We start from the raw sequence: 24,771 nt of genomic DNA on the forward strand, positions 1-24,771 counted from the left end.
GACGGGGGGCGGAACCTTCGAGGCGCAGGAGGCCTGTGGGGGCGGGGCCTGCAGGGCGCGGGCGGGGAGGGGCGGAGGAAGAGGCGGGGTTAGCAGAGACTGGGGCGGGGCCGGAGAAAGGGGCGGAGGAAGGGGCGGGGCTGAGCAGACACTGGGGCGGGGCCGGAGGAAGGGGCGGAGGAAGGGGCGGGGCGGCCGTTGGGGGCGTAACGGTTACTCGGGGCGGGCAGTTCAAACCGGAGGAGGGCAGCTCAGCGGCCCCACGCGAACCTGGCGTGGGCGTTGCCATAGCGGATCTCCCTGGGGGCGAGGCCGCGGCTCCTCCCGGGCGCACCAGGCAGAGCTGCTTCTCTCCCCTCCCGCCCTTCGGCTCGGCGCCCGGCCCCGTGGGTGTGGCGGTACCTTGGTTTCCAGTGGGTGGGAGTGGGGGCCTCGGGGTGTGGGGCCCAGAAGGGGCCCTCGGGGCGTCCCTCAGCCCCGCGCCCCACTTTGTTTTCCAGGTGCCGGGAGTAGGGAGCGCCTCGAAGCCGTCCCTCCACTCGCTGGGCTCCAGGTGACACCGCTGGCCCTCGGCCTGTCAGCGGCTCTCCGGGCCGGAGCCGCCCCGCGGGGGAAGGTCGGGAGGGAGGCGGCGGCGAGACCGTTACCCGGCCGCGCGCGCCCAGAGCACCTCGGGGAGGCCGGTGGGCGCCCCGCTCACACTGCGGCCCCAGAAACCCGAATTGGGGGCTTTTCCTCAGTTCCAGCACTAGCTGGAGGAAACAAGGCTGTTACGGTTCCTGTTGACTGGAAAAGCCGGAGGAAATTTAATGTGCTTTAGGCCTTTCCAAGTGTTAGAAATAACCCCCGCGCCGTACTTACCCTCGACGGTTAGCAGTCACCGGGCTGCTGCCCGTTTCCGTTAGTGATTCTCGCTAAACTCTTCTCTTTAAGCGGCATTCCTCTGACATGAATTTTAAAGGCAAAGGGAGAGATTTTCTTGTGTGGAAACCCACATAACTTTGGCATCTAAGAGCTCAAGATTTACGGATGGTAAGATTTTCCACTTTATCAGCCGATGGAGATTTGGTTTTAATATAGTTAAATAAGTATTTCATTCTCCTATTTGACAAGTGCTTTTTTCCCCCCGCCTTTCTAAGAGCACAGTCGAGAGAATCGTTCTCAACCCTTTATCAGGAGCCTGGTGTTAAAAACTGAATATTGAGGCGGCTTGTTGGATTCACCAGTGAACTGTTGAGTCAGTAAAATTAAGTAAGTCCATGGGAATTCCGTGATCTGGCATGAATAATTTTATTTTTTTAAAAAAGATATTTGTATTGATTCCAGAGAGGAAGGGAGAGGGAGAGAGAGATGGAAACATCAGCCATGAGAGAATCATTGATCTGCCGCCTCCTGCGCGCCCCCTACTGGGGGGGCGGGGTCAGCCCATCCTGCGCATGCGCCCTGCCGGGAACTGAACCGGGGACCCTGCAGTTCGAAGGCCGAGGTTCCGCCCACTGAGCCAAGCCAGCGAGGGCTATCATGAATAATTTTAAATAATTTAAAAATTAGTTTTGAAGAACCAAGTTTTATTTCAGACTAATGTCAGGATAGTAGAAAGATGACCATGTTGACAACAAAGCTAGCACGTCTGAGGCAACTTCAAATGTGTAGATGAACAGGAAAAAATTTAGGAAGTTTTTTTTTCTGTTTATAACAAATAGCCTATGGGTTGTTCTTTTTATGGAGTAATATTTTTTATTCTTATAAATCTGTATTGTTAAAAGTATTACATATCTCCCCCTTCTCCCACTCCCACTTACCCCTTGTAGCCAGCCTCCCCCCCTCCACTTTGTTTCTGACAATTTGCCTCTCAGTTTACCGAAGGCTAGCACGGTGAGACACCTAGTGGTGAAGTGTAGAATAGTTGCATTTGTTTTAACTTTTTGAAAGGATTCCTTGACTTAATTTTGCCAAATGACATGAACGAAACTGTTGATTACCAGAATGAATCTTAGAGAGGGGGGAAACATTTGTGGTTGGGGGTGAAATGTTAAAACATATTCTATTTTATTAATATATTGAAAACAAATTGTTTTAAAATATAATACAAATTCTAGAAAGCAAAAGTTGATAGTCTTGGCTGGTAAGCATGTGCAAAAGATAGCAGTGATTCTCAGGATCTAGGGGATCTAGATCATAAAGAAACATGTGAAGTTTGCCAGAAAAGAATATAGATTGAGCCAAACCGGTTTGGCTCAGTGGATAGAGCGTCGGCCTGCGGACTGAAGGGTCCCGGGTTCGATTCCGGTCAAGGGCATGTACCTTGGTTGCAGGCACATCCCCAGTAGGAGGTGTGCAGGAGGCGGCTGGTCGATGTTTCTCTCATCGATGTTTCTAACTATCTCTCTCCCTTCCCCTCTGTAAAAAATCAATAAAAAATATAAAAAAAGAATGTAGGTTGAAAAAGACATACTTTGCCCAGTAATAATGATATAATGATCATTATAAAGAAACCATTTGATTTTGTGGTTAGAATAGCAATTAAAAAAAACACTACCTCATGCATTCAAATATTTAACTGATATAACTTAGGCATAAATAAATTACTTTCCCATTGCAGTCAAAATATATCTTCTCATGATTTTTTAATAGAGAAAAATTATATTTGATCTGGAGAAAACTTTGAAAGATTAACAGTTATCTTAGTATCCTTTGATATCTTCCTTTGAGTTAAGATTTAATTTGAGTTTCTAAAAAGAAGGAATGTGATGATACTGTTGGAAAAATTAAGGAGTAAAGTATTTGCTAGTGTCATTCCTTATAAATACATAATTATTGATTCACATTTCTTCTTTAATTTACTTGAAATTTTTATTTGGAATTTCAAGAACATTATAAAGAGTGGATTTCCCACAAATAGTGATATTTTAGTGCTGTTATACTTTAGTGCTGTTAAAACCATAAGGTAATAAAATCATGTAAAAATTATGCTGCCAGATTTTTTTCTCCTCAAGTATAGTTCAAGAAACTGTGCATGGTACTTAGACTATGCATAGTCAAGTAAAAAATAACTTTTTTATTGTCATAAAATTTCTGTTATTATCTGTACTCATCACAAATAGTATATTTTGGTGTAAGTTGTCAGGCTGTGCATTTCAAAGGAAGAATAAAATCTTGTTTTCATGTTTTAGAAACAGGTTTTGAAGATGTCAGAAAGGCATTCAGGTCAGGTTGGAACTGGAGTAGGAAATGAGATGGACTCTCCTACTGTCACTATCAAGTACACCGGCTTCAAAGATTTTTCTTCCACATCTTCATTTCAAGATAGTGGCTACAGTGAGTTGTTAAAATCTTACAGCGTTGATAATACATTAATTTTGGTAAAGCAGGAAGATGACCCAACAATAAACTATGAATTTTTTGAACCTGTAAGTCCGGGCTTAACAGATCCTTTAGAGACCCCTACTAAAAGAAAGAGATTTCTCATCTTTAGGAAGAAATCGGCCATACCCCCAGACTTTTGTGAGACTCCTAAACTCGGAAAACGTTATTTACGGCGGCGCAGAAGGCTGGATGTATCTTTCTCTCCTCTGAAGAGAAACTATGAATCAGATAATAGTTCTATAGAAAGTAGTATAAGCGAAGTTCTCAACTTTGAAGAAGATATTCCAAGCAGTGCTTCAGGTTCTCCAAGGCAAAATAATTTTAGTGCTTTAGTTACTAGTACTTTGAAAACAGAAGAAGCGACTTTAAGCCCTCAAAAATTGAGACTTAATTTTTCTCAACAGAAGACTTCCACAGTTGATGACTCCAAAGATGACTGTAGCCTGTTTGAAGATGAATGTATATCACCAATTCAGGGCAATAATTTTAAAGACTCCATCACCCATGACTTTAGTGATAGTAGTCCATGTGTTAACGATGAGAATACATTTCCCAAACTTCTGGGCTCCTCTAGTAGTGGAACAACTTGTGAAACAGATGAGGACATATTTGTGACTCCAATAAGTAACCTTGTAGCAAACATTAAATTTAAGGCAGGTCAAAGGTTTTTTCCTCAAGTGAGAGGCAATATTTCAACACCTGAAGACAGTGGTTTTAACTCACTTTGCTTGGATAAATCAGAAGATTCCCTCTCTGACCAGGAGAGTTCTTTTCAAGAGCTACTTCAGAAACATAAGGGAACTCTCAAAGTGGAGGACACCATAAGAAGGTCAAGGCGCCTTGGAAGGTTGAGAAGACTGTCTACCCTTCGGGAGCAAGGCTCACAGTCTGAGACAGAAGAGGAAAGCCAGACCATTCACTCTGAATCTGAAATAACACCAGCAGCTTCTTCAGACATCTCAGAGAGTCAGCCCAGCAGTGACAGTCAGAGTGAGGAACTGATTTTAGGTTTTAATAATTTATCAAACACCCCAGCCTTGCAGTTAGTGCATGAGCTCTTTATGAAAAACAAAAAGAGAAGATTCCAGCAAAGTGGTACACGCGAATTCTTAGAAGACAGGGATGAGGCGAAAATAGCTGTACTGCAGTGCGTACTTGCAGGACTGATTGGCAAGAAAATGGGTATAGAAAAACTGGACATCTTAACAGAATTAAAATATAGAAATCTAAAGCATATTCTTGCAGTTGTTTTAGATTCCTTGTCTGCAGAAAGCCTATGCAGGTAAGAAATATTTTTTTCTGAAATAAAAGACTTTTAACATGTTAAGAAATTTTAAAATATGTTTTTATTAATTTTTTAAGAGAGAGAATGAGGGAGAGGGATAGAGAGATAGAAACACTGATGATCGATTGGCTGCCTCCTACATGCCCTGTATTGAGGATCGAACCCGAAACCTGGGTATGTACCCTGACCAGGAATTGAACCACAACCTCTTGGTTTCTGGGTCAATGTTCAACCACTGAGCCACACCAGCTGGGCAACTTTTAAAAATATGTATATCTTTATTGATTTCAGAGAGACAGGGAGAGGGAGAGAGAGATAGAAACATCAATGATGAGAGAGAATCATTTATCAGCTCCCTCCTGCAAGCCCCACATTGGACATCGAGCCTGCAACCTGGTCATGCCTGGGAATCAAACCCGTGACCTCTTGGTCCATGGGATGATGTTCAATCCACTGAGCCACACTAGCCAGGCTAAACGCCTGCTTTAGAAGCAATAATATAGTCTTTGGGATAATGTTCATGTCCCTGTCATTTGGAAGGAGAGTTTATAAAAGTTGTACTTTAGATTTTCAAAATGGCAGGCTTTATTCCATGAAAGTTATTTGATTTATTTAATTAGTTCACATCCTGTTGTCTGATTGAAAATTTTAGTAAATACTTGGTCAGAAATAATATAAAGCATTATGGTGACTAAGAAATTACAATATACAAAGGATAGCATTTAGTTATTTAAGTTCCAGAGACCAAGGGAATATAGATTATTTCATTTTAATTGCTAACATCAATGGAAATTAATTTGGGGAATTTTAAGGGATTAGAAACTGAAGAATTTGTGATCCCAGAGATTTCAGTGTATTGAGTGCTGCTATATAACTAAAGAGAAAACCAAGACATTAAGGAGTATTGAGGGTGGGGACTAGGGTTACAAAGACTAAAGTGAGACCCTGTTCATACTGGCAATTTTGAAGAGTCCCAGGACTATCAGAAGACAAGACCCTTGGGAATGCCATAACTAGCAAGGCAGGAAGTCATGTGAACAGGATTTCTTCAAGGTAATGGTTGGGGGAGGACATGCAGGAGAGTTAGTGCACCTCTTTTTGATAGGGATATGTCAAGAGTTTGGTTCATAGAGTCCTTACTGTTTTTATGGCTATACAATTTCTATTAGAGCCCTGCTTCACCTTCCTTGCATAAATTGTAGGCTATTGTAGAGAATTGTATAATTTCATAGCTGGAAGTCTGACATATCTAGTCCAATCCTGTATTTTGAAAACGAGGAAACTGAGCTCCAGAGAAGTAAAGTTGAGCAGCTAATCAAGGACATAAGGATAGATCTAGATCTACAATTGAGTCCTCTAATTTCTCTAATCTAGAATTTCTAATCTAGAATTTTCCACAAACTTATTAGGGTGTAAAGCCTTTCCAAATAGACTTGATCAGGAATGTACTTGGTTTAACTCAAGTAGGATAATAAACAGATTAGTGCACATATATGTGTACATCTTTTAAAATGTTCAAATGAGATAATTTGTTTAAAAGTTAACTGATGGTTGAGATATAGGAATTTTATTTTTATATGCTGGAGTATGACTAGTTAAAATAAAAACTTAAGGTGATGCTTTTGGGTATTCACTTCTGGAAGTAGTTGATACTTAGTCATCTATACTAATAAAAGGGTAATATGCTAATTAAACCGGGTCATCTTCTGGTGTACGACTTCCTTCTGGACAAAGCCATGGTGGTGGGGGCCAAGGCAGAGAGGGCAGTTGGGGGTGAGATCAGGCCGGCAGGGGAGGACAGGTAGGGGCAATTAGGCAGACAGGCAGGTTAGTGGTTAGGAGCCAGCAGTCCCAGATTATGAGGGGGATGTCCGACTGCTGATTTAGGCTCAATCCCAGGGATCAGGCCTAAACCGTCAGTCGGACATCACCCAAGGGGTTCCCGATTGGAGAGGGTGCAGGCTGGGCTGAGGGAACCCCTTGCCCCATGCATGAATTTCATGCACCGGGCCACTAGTCGATATATAAAAGCCCAGCGATCATTCCGGTGGAACAACCAGAACGACCAGAACGACCAGTCACTATGACACACACTGAGGGAGTACCACTCAGCCAAAAGCCTGGCTCATGGCTGACGACGCAGTGGCAGTGGCGGGAGCCTCTCTGGCCTCTGTGGCAGCGCTAAGGAGCTGTGAGCCAAGCAGTAAGGAGTGAGCAGGCGGTGGTAAGGAGCAAGCAAGTGAGCAGTTAGGGGTCCCAGATTGCGAGAGGCCACAGGCTGGGCTGAGGGAACCCCTACCCCCACACGAATTTCATGCATTGGGCCTCTAGTATTTTAATAATTGCCTTTCCTGCCCAGCCCTTAAAATTTATAGTATTTGTACTGTAGAATGCATGTATAATGTTAGCAGTGTTCATTCTTGGTAATTGGACATTATAGTTAGTTGAAATAGCTGTGGCAAATACCCAGTGTACAGTTCATTTCTTCCCAATAAATGGGTGACTTTCTGCGTGTTTCTTTTAGTCATTCTGCTATAAGATACATGTACCAGTTTAGGGAGAGGCAATGGCAACTGAAGCAGCCATGGTAGCTGGAAGAATAGTAGTGTTGACAGCTCAAGTATTAACTGGGGGGCCCTTCTTAATATGTGACTTTGTTTTTCAACTGTCTTTTAGTAATTAGTTAGTTTAGAGTAATAAAAAGACCAGATTAACAGTTGAAGGATTACCTTTCTTTAATAGTGAGTATAGTCAAAGTTATTGATTAATAAGCAATCACTGAATATAATTTTTTTCTTTAGCTGCTTCGTTCTCTTAAACTGTGATTTATAAGATAGAAACTTTGTAGTGCTGCCCATAATAGTATTTATTATTTGATATTTAGTACTTCCAATGAAGGATTGATTGTTCTTATGTTTGTGTAATGAAAATGACAGATTTGTTAAATACATTTATAAGAGAAATTGATTTAAAAAACAAAAAACCTTTTTTAAAAAAAAATATATTTTATTGATTTTTTACAGAGAGGAAGGGAGAGGGATAGAGAGTTAGAAACATCGATGAGAGAGAAATATCGATCAGCTGCCTCCCGCACCTCCCACTGGGGATGTGCCCGCAACCAAGGTACATGCCCTTGACCAGAATCGAACCCAGGACCTTTCAGTCCGCAGGCCGATGCTCTATCCACTGAGCCAAACCAGTCAGGGCACAAAAAACCTTTTATGCTATAAATGATAATCATTTGCTGCAAGTCATGTCCAAATTTTCAATCTTAGTATCACATTTGAAATGAAATCCTCTTAATCAGTCTTCCATGGACTTATATTGGCTTTATATTAAACTGTGTTTTCCCCTTAACCATTTATAAAGTAATATTTTATCAACGTAATGCTGACATATATTTAATAGGATTTCTTTCATATGGTGAAACCATAAGAAACTGATATAGATTAAATCATATTTTTAATGTAAATTTTAGGTTTAAAACTTACTGTCCAAAATCTTTAAAAACAGTTTTTCTTATTAATTGCCATATGCAGAAAATGTTAATCTTGTGGTATATATATAATATAAGGACTGATCTTTTTGTCATAGTGTTTGGAGCGTGAGCAGAAATTGGCGTGAAATTATTGTTCAAAATAAAAAAGCAAATCAGAGGAGGAGATTTTATCTCACACAACTGAAAACAGATGCTAAGGTAATGTATATAATACTTTTCTAAAATGGATTCTAAAATATAAACATCTATTAATCCCATATTGCTGGACAACCAAATTTGATTTTCCTATCTTTTACCCTTTTCCATTTAGTAAACATTCACTCTCAACTCTTTTCTTTTCCCAAACTCTATTTCCTTCTGGACTGTAAGTGGAGTAGATTACCTAGCATCAAGAACATCTTGTTGGGTTTTGTTGTTGTTTAAGTGTATGCGCTGTTAGCAGTATTTGAATACTAGTGATATACTAGATCCTATTCAAAATTAGATATTCCTACAGAATTTTTTCAGTCTTTTTAGTGGATGGCATGTGCCAGTTGCTTAGAATACAATGGTGAACATTCCTGACATGGTCCCTGCTCTCTTGGAGCTCATGTCTTGTGAGTGATATAGGTAGGGTTGACCAGAGTTAATTCTATGAGAACATTTAAAAGGAATGTTTGATACTTGGGGATCAAGAGAAGGCTTTTCTGAAAAAGTGTATCTCAGCTGAGACACTATAGTGTTCCAGCAAAAGGAATAATATATATGAAGGCCTAGAGGTGAGTGAGCATGGCAGATTATGACTAGTAAAGCATCATAAACTTGTACCTCCTTTGAAGATTTGAGATCCAGCTTTGAAGGTACAAGAAAAGTCCTCCTTGCTGTAATAGGTATCTGATGATTCTGGCACCCATCTTTCTTGTATGTTCAACTTTTAGACCTTTCTTAGGCTTCAATACCAAAAGAAAGTGAGAGTTCACCCTTTTATTCTTGCCCTAGTAGGAAGTATTTAATAACATATTAAAGGAAATTTCCAATTTGATTAAATACAATAATTGAGATGAAGCATAGCATAAGACAAGAGCACCCAGATACAAATGGGTGAGTTTCTCATTACAATGAAATATTAGGGACCTGCTCTGACTTTTTATTTTACTTTGAAGAAAAGTTTTACCATCTTGCCTGTAATGAGTTGCTTTACAACTTATTCATAGCTCCTGGCAACTTACAGCTATAGCTGTTGGCTTTGGGAGCTTATAATAGTGAAGATATTTATTGCCTTCCTAATGCATCTTTTTAGAGTGCTGCCCGACATGCTAACGACAGACTTAAAACACACTTTTTTTAAAGCTAGCACCTATTAATATTAAACTTTAAGCCCCATGTACTCCTTACATATTGTAAGGAAGAAACTTGTGATTGTGTATGGCAACCTTTTAGGTAATTCTAAATAAAATATTATTTTCATAGCCTTGCCACCATTTTTTTAAACCTTGATTTCTTAAAGGACTATGCTTTTTTCCCTTATTGAACTCTTTTTCCTTATTTTGGTTTGCTTTAAAATTAAAAAAATATATTTTTATTGATTTCAGAGAGGAAGGGAGAGGGAGAGAGAGATAGGAACATCAATGATGAGAGAGAACTATCAATTGGCTGCCTCCTGCATGCCCCCTACTGGGGATTGAGCCCACAACCAGGGCATGTGCCCTTGACTGGAATCGAACCTGGGACCCTTCAATCCACAGGCTGACACTCTATCCACTGAGCCAAACCAGCTAGGGCTAAAAATTTTTTTATCAAAGTAAAACAAATACATAAAGTTAAGTTGGACAATGAGACTTATAACAAAACACATCCTCCTGCCCTATGCCTTCGGACTCTTGATTCTTATCCCATCAAGACGATCACTTTCAATTCTTCAGTTGTTCTTTCTGACATTTCCAAATAGAACGCCTTAACTGCTATTTTTTTGCATTTTTTTCTACAGGATTGTCTGTTCTCTAACCTCTCATCACTACTAGCACTATCTACCCACCTCTCTGAATGCTTTTCTCCTTTCCTTCTATCTTAATGAGTATAACTACACCATTTGGGAGTGAATCAGAATTGTGCACTCACATTATGAAGACTGTTGAGATTATTATGACTTTTTGACAGTTGTAATATGCAGATTTTTTCTTATATAACTTTTTTCCCCCCCAGAGTTAATAATTGCCCAGTTTCTTTCTTTTTTTTTTGCTTAGTGTTTCTCTATACAGGTCCCCGATTTCATCTCCTATTATCCACCAGAACTGGAAATCTCCTCTCTGCAAGTCCAAACATATCAGGTATTCTACCTGTTCCTTCTTTTCCTCAGGGACATCCTTCCTGGTGTCCTATGCCCTCTTATTCTAATACGGACTGGATGCTTTCTACCAAACTATCCTAATGTATCATTAACCAAAACAAACATTATGAAACAAAGTTGTTAGACAGTTTTTCTCACACTTGATTAGCATCACTGAAAGTTCCTTATGTGTGCAAATTAGAAGGCACAGACCAGCTACGGGTAATAGGATCTCAATATTATGTTTGCTTTGCAGCAGTGAGAATGAACATTACAATTGGACTTTTTTTTATAATCATGGAAATGAACAAACATAAGGTGACTCCACTCTCACATTTAAATGTTTTCTGGTAACATGTTGATGACTATGTTTCAGAAAATTTTGATGTTCACAGACATGTGCCTTTGTTAACTGTGAAAATTTTGATGTTCACAGACATGTGCCTTTGTTAACTGTTTTGCTTTGTACAGAGATAATTGCACACACAAATAATTGCTCCAGAACAGGGATTGAACTATTTAATTCACTTGGCACCTTAGGTGTTCCAGAATATTTGTTAAATGAATGAACGTTACTTCTGTGGCTGAAATTTGCTTCAAGAACATATCTCTATTCTCTTGGTGCATGCATAATCACTGTGTTTACCAACTTCATAAAAATTCATTGAAATTTTGGTGTGCTATTGTGTCATGTGTTTGTGGCCTAGGCTACAAATCATTTATAGAAATGTAATATAGGGATGTATTGAGTCCTTGAAAAAGTTCAACCGCATTTTAATTTCTGAAAACCAATATTCACCCATTACACTTACATATATGTTGTTAAACTGTTAATCATGTAATTGACCATGACCAACTAACCTCATTTCCTATATTTATCCTACTATAATTTCTCATGTTCTAGGTTCCCCCATTGCTAGGAGCCAATAGTGGCTAAGGAAGACTATCAAGGGAGAGGAGATACAATTATAGTTGGACACATGAGGAAATTTACCTGCAGTTCACTTTATTTTGATAATTGGTTAAGAATGCCGTTGTTTTTAAAAAACTTATATTTTCATTACCAACTTCAACAAAATAGAAGGCTGTAAGGATTACTCATTAAGATATTTCTTGGCTGAATATTTGAGTGCTGTGGGAATCCAATTCAGATAAGAGTATTGCTTTTTATCCCTTTAAAATTATCAAAGCTATTAAAAATTTAATGGAAAAAATGAATCAAGTTTTTACAAGTATTGCAAAAAACAGCCAAACAAATTGAGTCTCATAGTCTAATCCCATTATTCTTTTGATATATGGCAAAGGTAAGAACCTTCAAAGAATTTCATGATATCCCATAGCAAACTTTTAAAAGGATTCATCCCCTTCTTAGATTCTGGCTTAAAACAAGTTGGCAAACTCCAGACTGTGGGCCAAATCCTCACTATCACCCATTATTTTTGTTGTTGCTGTTGTTAATTCTCATCTGAGGACATTTTTCCCATTGCCTTTCAGAAAGTGGAAGGGAGGGAGGGAGGGAGGGAGGGAGGGAGGGAGGGAGGGAGGGAGGAAAGGAGAGAGAAACATCAAAAGATTGCCTATCGACTGGTTGCTCCTGCATGCACCCTAACCACAACACAGGTACATGGAGTTGACTGTAAATCGAACCTGCAACCCTTTGGTGCACTGGCTGGCTAATGCTTCAACCACAGAGTCACATCAGCCAGGGCCCATCGCCTCTATTTTTATTTTTTAAAAATATGCTTTTATTTATTTCAGAGAGGAAGGGAGAGGGAGAAAGGGATGGAAACATCAATAATGAGAGAGAATCATTGATTGGCTGCCTCTTGCCTGCAACCTGGGTATGTGCTTTGACCTGAATTGAACTATGACTTCTTGGTTCATAGGTCGACACTTAACTGCTAAGCCACACCTGTCGGGCTATTTTCAATTTTTAAATATGGGTTAGGGAGAAAATTCTAGTTGTGTAAAACCACGTCCAATGGTTTAGGGAAAAATTCTAGTGCTGTAAAACCACGTCCAAACATTTAAATACATGTGCATCAGAAAGCTGTCCTAGAACTTTTGATATTACAGTATTGACTTCTCTTGTCTTACCACAGCAGGCTATATTAAATGTTCAGGATGCTGCCACTCGGTTTCAACTTTCAAATCGATCAGCTTTAAGATCTGTACAAGCTCAGGCTAGGACACCAAGTTCTCAGAAAGAACAGGTTTCAACATTTTCTCCTTGGGGAGAAGTTTTGACACCTATAGCAAGCTCTTCAATTATTGACTCACATAGTAAACAGGAAGAATATGTTAGGGTAAGTATTATCTTATTAGAAATAAATATTTACAGAGTTGGAAATAAAGTGATTGTCTTCAGTGGTTCTCAACCTTCCTAATGCTGCGACCCTTTAATACAGTTCCTCATGTTGTGGTGACCCCTAACCATAAAATTATTTTTGTTGCTATGTCATAACTGTAATTTTGCTACTGTTATGAATCGTAATGTAAATACCTGATATGCAGGATGTATTTTCATTGTTTGCGACCCACAGGTTGAGAACCACTGGTCTATATGAAACTAGAAAATTTAGTGTATAAGCTTTTTTTTTCTCTTAATGTTTCTCTTTCTCCCTTACACTCTAAAGTCAATAAAAAATTTTTTTTAAAAAAAGCTACCATAAATCCAACCAAAAGACCTATGGCCTGTAAAAAGGCGAGGTTAAAAACATGGAAGTTTATTGTAGGACACAGACAATGGAATGTCAGTGCCTGCACATCCATTGGTTCTCACATCACCCATGATTTGCATTTAAAAATTGCTCCCAGCAAGATTTGATTGATCATGTAGTGTATATGCTTTTACTGCAGGTTGCCAAAACACTTTTTACTGATGAAGCCTTAAAACCTTGCCCGAGGTGCCAATCCCCTGCTAAGTACCAGCCATATAAGAAAAGGGGACTGTGCAGCCGCAGAGCCTGTGGTTTTGACTTTTGTGTGTTATGTTTGTGTGCTTATCATGGGTCTGAAGAATGTAGTAGAAGAGCAGCAAGGCCAAGAAACAGAAAAGATCCTCTTCCAGGAAGTGCCCAGAGTAAGCGGAATTTAAAACGCCTCTAAAGAGACTTTAAATATAAAAGAAGCATTCCCCCAAGCAACATTTAGTCTGACTTAAAATTATGGATATTTTGAAAGCATGCAAAATTTCCCATTAATGACAGATGATGATTTATTTGCTATTTTGTTTATATTATAATCCATGTCATTGTATGTTTTCTTTAAGGTAGTGACTTTAGAAACAATTTTATTTTACTATGTCACTTTTACCCATTTTAATAACTTAGTGTTTTTAAATAAAGAATTTCATTGTTATCATTTATATGTATTTAACTATTTCATGTAATATTTAAAGATTGTGCATTTCATCACTATGTGTTGAAATGATCTTCAATCACTTTTTAAAATAGTTTTCCAAATAATATTAAAATTTTTGAACTTGAGATAGATGGTCTTATAGATTTGGAAAATGAGTATTTGACTGAAATGAAATATAAATAAAATGTTTCAGAAGTTCTATTGAATTTATAATTTCAAGCTTTCTCTTAATTTGGTGAGTGTTCTATTTGGGCAGACTTCTGGTTAAATAAAATGTATTTAATATTAGAGAGAACCAAGATGGCGGCCTAAGTAAATGCCTGTACTCACTGCCTCCCACAACCACATCTAAAGTACAACTAAAATACAGAACAACATCATTTAGAACCACCTAAAAGCTGGCTGAATGGAAGTCCCACAACTAGAGAAGTAAAGAAGAAAGCACACTGAGACGGGTAAGAGGGGTGGAGGGGCAAAGACGGCTGGACCAGCATCCATGTGTGGTGTTTCTTCAATCAGGAGGGAGATAGTCTCTGCAGAGGCCGCCGGTGAGGAGCAAGACCCCCATCCCAGGCTCCCAGAGCTGGGAAGAGAAGTCCCCGTATTTATGGGCTATAAAAACCAGCGGGGATTGGGACTTAGTAACAGAGGCTGCTGGAGACCCAGGTGCTCCTTTTATTTTATTTTTTAATATATTTTTATTGATTTCAGAGACGAAGGGGGAGGTAGAGAGAGATAGAAACATCAATGATGAGAGAGAATTATTGATTGGCAGCATCAGCACACCCCCTACTGGGGATTGAGCCTGAAACCTGAGCATGTGCCCCTGACCAGAATCAAACCTGGGACCCTTTAATCCACAGGCCGACACTCTATCCACTGAGCCAAACCAGCTAGGGCCCACGTGCTCCTTTTAAAGGCTGGCCCATGAACTGAACTTATAATGTTCCTCTTCCTCTGAGTAGTACATTGTATATATCTACCACAACTTCTTTATCCAGTTCTCTACTGAAGGACACTTTGGTTGTCTCCATTATACATTAAAAAAAAATTTTTTTTATTGATTTCAGAGAGGAAGGGAGAGGGAGAGATAGGAACATCAATGATGAGAGGGAATCATTGATCAGCTGCTTCCTTCACACCCCCTATCAGGAATCAAACCTGCAACCCAGGCATGTGCCCTGACCCAGAATTGAACCATGACCTCCTGGCTCATAGGTGGATGCTCAACCACTGAGCAACACCGGCTGTGCTGTTATACATTATTTCAATAAGATCATTTTGAAGTGTGAATTAGATATGGATATATTTGGAAAAATCTGCCCTAAATTTTAACCCACTAAATTTTTTTGATTAACTGCTAAATATTAAATTTTGTCTATATCTTTTCTAATTTTTAGAAGCTAAACAAAAGTATGAATTATTAGTTGTATTCAATATGATACACAGTCCATAAAGTTTACATCTCATTCCTCACAGTGACTCTATAAGGCAGTTATTATCTTCCTTTTACATATCAGAAAACCAAGAATCAGGTTAAATCTAATATCACACAGTCAGGATTCTAGCAGAGGTAGTTTGCCACTTGTACATGACAAAAGTCTTTGCACAGTCCCTGTTGTTAATTTTGGTATGCATATAATTACCTGTCTTACATGGGAGATTGTTTTACCATTAAAAAAAAATCTAGGTATACCAGGGGAAAAGGTCTAATTTAGAATAATTCTTCCTAAAAAGAGTAGTTTCTTAGCTCATGCTGACTTAACTTCAGCATTGGAACACTAAATGAATTGTATGAATAATATACTATTATCTGAGACTTCAGTTCAAGAGAAAGGCCACTGCTCCAGGCCCAAGGTCTTTGTAATCTAAACAAACAAGGCATGACAACAAGAATAAATTTTACAACATTCCAGTAATTACTACATTCTTACAGGTTTTAATTACCGAGTGAGAGAAAATAATAAGAAAAAGCTCACCAAACATTTATTGATGGTCTACTCTGTGTTCCCAAGAAGTTCCAAAACAAGAGGGATGATTAAATTTGGCACCTTATTTTTGTATTTTGTTTCACTTCTTAATAAGGACATAAGAACAAAGAGTGTTAATTCTGGGGGAAAACAATGAATGCTTTACCCTCTACTAACATAAGAACCTCTCTATCTTCCCCTCTATGGTCTGTCTCTTTGACAGCCTTGTTAGCTGATTGGCAGGAATATTCTTTCTATTTGACTTCTAATTGTTTCCAGAATTGGACAGGTATTTCCTACTTCTGACCCCATCATTTGGTAAAAATGGTAAGAAACTTGTGGTAAGTAATTTAAAGAGAAACAACACTTTAAGAATTATCTAATCCTTTTATACTAGCATTTTTATGGGTGCAAATAAGGATGTTTAAATTTACCCCAGATATTTAAATTCTTAATAAAGTCTTATTATTATTTCTTAGCTGATGAGAAAACATTTTTGATACTTAGCACTGAATAAAGCTAAGTTTTTCCATTACTTTTGCTTAATTCATGACAAAAGGCAAAATTGTCAGAAACTTATGACACAAAAATTTACTGAACATTTTCAACAATTTCTTGTTTGAATTAAGTTATTTATAAAGCTTTATTTAAAATTGTGTCTCTCAAAAATAGTGTAACATAGAAAATGCTTTACATTTAAAAGACTGGAATACTCATTGTTTCTTTGTGGAGGAGGGTAAATAATTCAAAGTTCTCACTAAATATTCCACAAGAGGGCACCAAAGCCTTATTCATGGTGATTTTGGCTGTCCTTCAAAAAAAAGAAATTTAGCTTTTGCATATTTGACATTGATGTACTGTGACATTGCCAGATAGGGGAAATGTTCCTTGACTTAATTTTTAAAGTACATATAGAATAAATTTTGGTAATTATTACTCAGAGTTGCTAATTAAAATATTTTAGCTGGCTTGCAAGAGTGCAGTTTTCTGGGATGACTTAACAGAACACCTTGTTGGCAGCTGGGTCTGTGCCTTAGCCACCTGTGTTTACTTGCCCAGTGGCTCTGCCCTCCTGGCTCCCTTACCAGGGACTGTGGAGCCAGAGGAATAGAAGGTGAGGAATGGTGGTGGCACATTACCAGTTACTTCCCTCCAGCATTCTCATTTCTGCAGAAGGTGGTGCTTCGTTTAGGTGTTGTCCTGGGGTAGTCGGGAACAGACTGACTGGAACCTATGTGATGGGTGTGGAAAGCATAGATGACTTTCTGTGATTGGTCCAGAGTTAGAAATGGGGACAAAAATTGGTAGTTACTGATCAAGTTCTGACCATTCTGGGCCTTTTGCTGCAGAGGCTGTAGTTTGGTTTCCAAGTCTGATTGCTACAGAGGTTATGGTCAAAGTTCTGTCATATGTGGTCTGACCATTGTCCATTTGTATTCAGACTTTTAGCCATATAATATATCCCATTGCCATCAAAAATTAAAATCACAATAATAAGATGAATTTCAGCCTTTGGTGCTGCTATTCTTGTTTATACACAGAAAGGTTTAGAACTAGGCTTAAGTTGTACCCTACGACACCAAGCCTAAGGAAGGACTGGTACTTTTAAATGATTAAACAGGGAGGACGCCTGAAATTTTGCTCTTGATTGTCAAGGACACACACACACACACACACACACACACACACACACACACACACACCAGTCTCTCCAGCAGTATTTGGGAGGATCATTAAATTAGTGCATCCTCTTGCCCTAAGCAGTCTACATAGAGTAGCCCCAATGCAAGTTAATCCTTGCAATTCAAGTTAGCCTTTGTGACATTTGCTTTTGGGCTCATATTTGTAACCTGATCATTTTTCTTTGTCCACAGAAGCTTAAAATGATGATATCACTTCTTCCTTGTTCCATGGTTATGTTGGCTTCTCATATCACAGTTTTAGCTGTTTCTCAGGGAGACTGAGATGCTCTCCAAAGTCCCCCCAGTTGAATTGCAGGTGTACTGCAAAGTCAGTGTTTAAGGCCACCTCAAACACATCCCTCACATTTGCTAACAATATGTCCAGAACCAAAAGGGAATAAACAAAAAGTTAATCCCATTTATCCATTTATTATAAAGGAATTTATTATTTATATTAATCCTCACCCAAGGATATTTTTTCCATTGACTTTTAGAGAGAGTGGAAGGGAGGGGGAGAGACAGAAACATTAATGTGAGAGAGACACATTGATTGGTTGCCTCCCACACTTGCCCTGGGGATCAAGCCTGCAACTGAGTTACATGCTCTTGACTGGAATTGAATACAGGACTCTTCAGTCTGCAGGCCAGTGCTCTATCCAGTGAGCCAAACTCACCAGGGCAAGTTAATTCCATTTGTGTAGATATATTTTCCATTATAAACTTCTGGTTTTGAACTGCATTGGTTTTCAACAATGAAATAGATTGTTGCAGAAAATTGCCTTTTTGAAAAAACGAGCTGGTTTGGGGGCCAGAGACAGAATAAAATTAGTTTTAAAAGTAAAACCTAGTCATCAGGGAAATGCAAATCAAAACCTCAAAGAGATAACCACTTCAGACCCAGTAGGATGGCTATAATAAAAAAGATAACGAGTGTCAGGGAGAATGTAGTGAAATCAGAACCCTCATCCACTGCTGGTAGCAATATAAAATGGTTTGGCCAATTTGGAAAACAGTCTGGAAGTTCCTTAAAAAGTCAAACACAGATTTGCTAAACCATTTAAATTACCTTTTGACCTAGTAATTCCACCTCTAGGTATATATCCAAGAAAACATATGCCCACACAAAAATTTGTACATAAATGTTCATAGCAGCATGATTCATAATAACCAAAAAGTAGGAACAACCCAAATGATTATTAACTCATGAATGGAAAAATTATGGTATATCCATGCAATGGAATATTATTCAGCAATTAAAAGGTAAGAAGTACTGATTCATGCCACAACATGGGTGAAGCTTTAAAACCTTATGTTAAGTGAAAGAAACCAGTCACAAAAGACCAACATATGGTATGATTCCATTTATATGAAATATCCAGAATAGGCAAACATAGAGATACAGAGGGTAGATTAGTGGTTGCTGGGGAGGGCAGAATAGGAGATGATAGCTAAAGAAGTTTCTTTGAGGTGATAAAAATGGTCTAAAATAGATTCTGGTGATAGTTGCACTTCTCAATATACAGTCAAACCTCAGTTCTCAAATGTCTCCCATCTTGAACAATTCAGTTCTTGACCAAGTTGTTCACAGAAAAAATGTCTTGGTGGTTGAACAAAACTTCAGTTCTCAACCCAACAACTCTTTCAAGCTGTTACCTCAGCATGACAAAAAGCATCTCTCAGGCGACAAAGGAGAGAATGCTCAAGCATGAGTCAGTTTACTGCTACACCTTGTATTGTTAACATCTCAGGAAACTGTGCTGTGAATATTTTTTTTTTTGCTGGTGAAATGGACAATTAATACAATTAAAACATAAAGAGGCCATTAAGAGTGCTGATGTTGCTAAAGGTGTGAAAGTACTCATGAAACAATGATCACAGGCAAAGGGGTAAAAAAATTTGTTGTTCATTTGGATAAACAAAAAGCATTAGCGGTAATAGAATTTCAGAGGCCATGTTATGTGAAAAAGTGAATATGCTGTATATTGACCTACTGAAAGATACCCCTGAAATGAGTGCTGGAAGTGATTTGTTTAAGGCTAGTAGGGGGTGGTTCAATAAATTTAAGAAAAGTATTTATAGATTAGATAGTACATTAGACATGCACTGTATATAAGAAAGGTTAAAATAGGGAGATGTTACTGACTGGGGTTACCGGCTGGCACCTTGGTTCTTCTCATTGGCACAGAAAAGAATTTAAGGACAATGAAAACAAAAGTAAAGCAAAGTGGACTTGTTGAAAATACACTCCAAGCGAGGAGCAGGCCAGTTAAGAGAGAGAATGGTCCCAAACTTCCTGGGTTACTTGGTTTAATAGAGGGATTTTCTGGTTGGAGACTTTCATTTGCATCCAAGAATGACTGACAGAAAAAGGGTTATATAACTACTAGAGGCCCTGTGCATGAAATTCGTGCATGGGTGTGGTCTCTAGGACTGGCCGGCAATTGAAGCGTGAGCATCTGGTGTCGAAGGGCAGGTCCCAGCTGACCTCTGGGCCCTGGGCAGCACCTGGGCCCCAGGGCCTCCCTCCACCTGAGTCACTGTGCACAAATCCCCACACAGAGATGCGGTGAGCACGGCTGGATGCCGTGGGGCCTGGGCGCAGCGTGGGCCTCTGGGCCACCCAGCAGCTCTGCATGGAAACCAGGCGGGCAGTGCGCACTCTCTCCTGGCCAGCCTCATGAGACCGGCTCCTGCACGAACCCACGGGGAGCCCGATTGGCCCCTGTGGTCCTGGTGGCTGCGGCCCGGCTCACCCATGGTCCTGCTCTCATCAGGGCCCTCCAGGGCCAGCAGTGCCTCCACTGCCGCCTGCTGCCAGTGCCGCGTCGCCGACGCCCACCATGTTCCGCGACGCCCCCTCATGGTCAGCGCACGTCATAGTGAGCAGTCGAACTCCCGGTCAAACAATTTGCATATTAGGCTTTTATTATATAGGATATTTCTTCAGTGCATGCCCTTACCCATATTGCATACATAAAATCCCATGGAGGTGGGGGGTTGAGAGAATCGAAATCACAATGCAAAAATTTGAGATGTTTTTATTGATTTCAGAGAGAGGACGGGAGAGAGAGAGAAACATCAATGATGAGAGACATTAATCATTGATTGGCTGCCTTCTGCATGCCCCCTACTGGATATTGAGCTCGAAACTGCAGCATATGCCCTGACCTGGAATAGAACCAACAACCTCCTGGTTGCTGCTCAACTGCTGAACCACACCAGCTGTGCTCTTGTGTGATTTTCTTAAATCACATGAGATTATTTTTAGAGAGAAAGGCTGCATAGCATGGGTGTTAAAGAGCAAAGACTTTGGCCCTGGCCAGTGTGGCTCAGGTGGTTGGATGTTGTCCCATGCATCAAAAGGTTGCCAGTTTGGTTCCTGGTCAAGGTGCATGCCCAGGTTTTAGGTGCCATCCCCCTTGGGGTAGTGTGGAAGGCAGCCAATCTATGTTTCGCTCTCACATCAATGTTTTTCTTTTACTCACCCATCTTCTCCCTTCCTCTCTCAAAAAAATCAATCTTTTTTAAAAAAGAGCAAAGGCTTTGGATTTGACAGATCTGGATCAACTTCTGGCTTCTACACTTTCAAACTGTTTGTCTTTGAACAAAGTATCTCACCTTTCTGAGTCTGTTTCCTAAATTGTTGTGAATAATAATAGCAATCTTTTAGGGTTTTTGTTGGAGGCCCATAGTAAGTGTGCAATTTATCTAAAACAGATAAATCTCTGTGAACAGTACACAGTGCAGAATGATTACAATGGAGAGAAGGTGTTTCAACAAATATGTACTGAGTGGTAGGCACTCAGTAGTGAGTTATGGGAGTGGGGCATAATATAAAACATATTTCCTTCGGTCCCCAAGAGTTTATTGTCTGGTGGGTGGCACTGAGGGTAGAGGGTGCACCTCCTTGTACAGATTATTTTAATAGTAATATGGTTTTAAGAGTATACAGAAGCAAGCGGAGAAGCCAATGAAAGTGACTCATGGGAAGGTATATCAGGAAAGATGACACCCACGCTGAGTATTGAAGGATGATAAAATTCAGCCTGATAAAGACCAGAAGGGCTTCCCTGGCAGCAGAATCAGCACAAGCAAATGCCTGAAATGCCCATGTATCTGTCACCTCTCAAATTCATGTCTCCCAAATTCCAGGCTCCCCTATGAACTGCAAACTCAACATCTTCACTTGGGTGGCCAATAGCCTTAATAAAATCTCCCCCACAAAGTGGTCCACTTAGCTTTTCCCATCTCTGATGATGGCGACTCCAGCCTTCTGGCTGCTCATGCCAAAATCCTTGGAGTTATTCTCAACAACTTAATGTTGTGACATTCCCATATCCAACTTGTCTGGAAATTCTCTTGGCTCTACCTTTAAAAAAAATGCAGAATCTGAGTTACTGCTATGGGTATGAGCCATCAGCTCTTGCCTGCGTCTACTTGTGGTCATTCACATTCTCTATACAGCACCCAGAGTGCTCCTTTTCAAATAAAAGTAAAATCACTGTACGGGTACTTCTCCATTCAAAACTCCTATGGTTCGAATTTCACTTGGGGCCCACAAAGCCTTTCATGATTTGTTTCTTCCACCTCCCTTTACCTTTCTGTTCTTTTCTTCTACTCTCCCTTCACTCCATTTGGCCCTCTGATTTTGTTTGGCCAAGGTGGTGGTTTATTTGTCTTAGTCTATGTAATACTGAAAAGGCAGGTGTTATGGTTCCTTGCAATACAAGCCCCCCATTGTCTTACTCCTTGCCTAACATTCACATACCTGCAGGCTCCTGGCTGGCATTAGCGACCCCCCACCCCGACTATCACTGTAGGAGGCAAGTATGGAGTCACTGAAGGTTGTAAGGAGGTCAGATTTGCATTTAGATAGATTATTTTGCTTTCAGCATGGAGGATGGATTTACGGGGAACTCCACTGAGAGAAAAGACTATAAGAGGAACAACTTAGGGAGTTTTTACAATAGTCCAAATGGGTACCTGTGCTAAGGCTGTGATTGTTAGTGGGGGTGGAGAGAATCTTACAGATTCCCACAATAGCTTAAGGTAGAATTGTTATTGACGGGGTCTGCGCTTGGAGCAGGCCCCACTGGTAGTGTGTGGGTTCTTGACTTTGTGTAGGAAAGATTTCACTATAGCAGCCCAGGTGATTTGGAGAGTGTGCTTATTAAAGCCAGGGGCAATGAAACGAAGGGCTTAAGGAAGAAGCAATCGGAAAAAGTCAGAGAAACGGGGGCCTTGGAGATAGGTTCAGGGGATACGCCCCGGGTAAGCTGCTGCTGCCTTATGTTCCCCTGGTTGCAAGTTCCGTGGGATCCCTGACAGTTCAGGACAGTGATGGCGAACCTATGACACACGTGTCAGAGGTGACATTTGAACTCATTTTTTTTGGTTGATTTTTCTTTGTTAAATGGCATTTAAATATATAAAATAAATATCAAAAATATAAGTCTTTGTTTTACTATGGTTGCAAATATCAAAAAATTTCTATATGTGACACGGCACCAGAGTTAAGTTAGGGTTTTTCAAAATGCTGACACACCGAGCTCAAAAGGTTCGCCATCACTGGTTTAGGAGAAAACCAGCAGTGATGTGAGGTGTGGGCATACCCTAGTGATTGAGAGTGCGCTGAGGGTAGAGTGTGTTTATTAAAGCTGAGAGTACGTGTATTAAAGCTGGGGACAGCGAAACGAAGGAAAGGCTTAGGATAGAAGCAGCAACAGCAGAGAGTCTAGGTGGGACTGCTTTGGCTCTGAGAAATTAAAGTTTCAGTGACAGAAGGGAGTTCACTGGGACGTTAGAGGAAAAGGGGCCCTAGAGACAGGCTCAGGGGGTAAGCCCAGGACCAGCTGCTGTTGCCCACTGCTCCCCTGGATGCAAGTCTCATAGGGACCTTAGAAAAAGAGCAGAGAGACAAGACATGGGCGTGTGGCCCACAGCTTCTTTTGTCTTGAGGTTTTTTTCTCTCTCTCTGGTCAGTGGGGATCCTAGGGGAAGTCTCAGAGGAGGGTCCCAACAGAATACTCATTCGCTTTTCAGGTGTGTCCTTCAATACGTTGATTCGTCAAAATGTGTATATAGAGGGGTTAGGGTTATTTTCTGGTTGGTTTTATTGTTAAAGAACGTTATTGAAGAGGGACCAGGACTGACGCCGGTCTGCCCAGGCAAGGTCTGGATTGTGTAAACCATTTGCTGCTCCTAAGGGTCCTCAGTTGGGAAAGATAAAACCTTGTGATTAGCTGACTGTAAATTGCTCAAATTGTTTGCCCTTGTTTAACTATTTTGTCTCAATTTCCCTTATTCCACCTGTCAAGGAATTCCCCTAGCTTCTTACTAACCTCCCACAGAATTAGGACCCAGTACTTGACTGAATATGTGGTTTTTGCTTCAAGTCACTTGGTACTACATACTGAACTTGGAGTTTTTGTAGGAAGGTGAAATTTGAAGATAAGGAGCAGGAAAATGTAAATTTCCTTTTGGACATTTGGATTTGGGAGCATGCAAGGAAAAGCCAGCATAGGGTACAGCAAGCAGTAGAATTTACAGTTCTTGGGCTCAAAAGTAGAGGACTGGGCTGGAAATTTGAGTTGACCATGACTTAAATGTTCATTTTTTTCTAATTACAAGTTGTTTCAAATTTCACTTTTCACTTAAACTCAACATAAGTTTTTCCGGGACATACACTACAAGCATCCTAAAGTTACTGTCCCCTCTACAATGGCCTCCTCGGGTAATTTTTAAAGCTTAGATATCTTGAAAAGGCAGCAGTCCTCACCAATGGGAGCAAAAGTCCGGGAAAGACCTGGCTTCACATTGGCTCCCTAGAGCTCAGGAATGATACTCGCCTGTTACACAGGCATCCATGCGACTGGAAATGAACTCGAGATGCGTGTCGAACGTCCTCTTTCATGAGCAAGAAAACTCTTGAGCCCACTGCTCCCTTCTCAGTCCTCTTCTCAGGCTCGCGGGCCTTTTCTTACTGTGGGTCGTCCCATTGCGCGGCCGGGGCAGGGGCCTCCTGTTTTGGGGGGAACCGGCCTGTAACGACGCGCGTCTCCAGGGCCCTGGGGGGCGGGGAGGGGGCGCCCGGGTAGGTTCGGGGCGCGCGTGGTCCCCGTCTCTCGGTGGCGGCCTGGGGCCCCCGCCAGTCTGGCCACCGTCCTGGCCTCGGGCGCCGCGCCCTGGCCCCGGGCCGCCCGCCGCTCGGCGCCCGCATTGTCCAAGCTCCATAGCAACTCGGCGAGGCGGGGCCGCACCGCACCGGCCGGCCGCGCGCTCCGCGCCGCTGCGCTCCGGGA

The 24,771-nt window shown here is 40.7% G+C and overlaps 1 protein-coding gene across 2 annotated transcripts; it reads left to right on the forward strand.

Annotated features, from left to right (window-relative positions):
• Positions 1 to 382: 382 nt before the first annotated feature.
• Positions 383 to 13,802, forward strand: FBXO43 (F-box protein 43). 2 transcript variants are annotated; one of them, XM_023763623.1, is made up of 8 exons: positions 383 to 553; positions 934 to 1,032; positions 1,140 to 1,251; positions 3,174 to 4,648; positions 8,246 to 8,348; positions 10,373 to 10,456; positions 12,558 to 12,761; positions 13,315 to 13,802. In XM_023763623.1, the coding sequence occupies exons 4-8, from the start codon at positions 3,189 to 3,191 to the stop codon at positions 13,561 to 13,563; spliced, it is 2,100 nt and encodes a 699-aa protein (XP_023619391.1). In that variant the 5' UTR covers positions 383 to 553; positions 934 to 1,032; positions 1,140 to 1,251; positions 3,174 to 3,188; the 3' UTR covers positions 13,564 to 13,802. The 2 variants fall into 2 exon arrangements, with proteins under 2 accessions (XP_023619391.1, XP_023619390.1); XM_023763622.1 differs by lacking the exons at positions 383 to 553; positions 1,140 to 1,251 and having other exon boundaries at positions 663 to 1,032; positions 10,388 to 10,456.
• Positions 13,803 to 24,771: the final 10,969 nt, after the last annotated feature.

The sequence above is a fragment of the Myotis lucifugus genome, unplaced genomic scaffold, assembly GCF_000147115.1.
Source record: "Myotis lucifugus unplaced genomic scaffold, Myoluc2.0 scaffold_294, whole genome shotgun sequence".
In the NCBI taxonomy this organism is placed as follows: domain Eukaryota; kingdom Metazoa; phylum Chordata; class Mammalia; order Chiroptera; family Vespertilionidae; genus Myotis; species Myotis lucifugus.

Coding starts and splice junctions, on each gene's coding strand:
- FBXO43 (XM_023763622.1), top strand. Junction 4,649..8,245: donor TCTGCAGAAAGCCTATGCAG/GTAAGAAATATT, acceptor TTTTTGTCATAG/TGTTTGGAGCGTGAGCAGAA. Junction 12,762..13,314: donor AACAGGAAGAATATGTTAGG/GTAAGTATTATC, acceptor CTTTTACTGCAG/GTTGCCAAAACACTTTTTAC.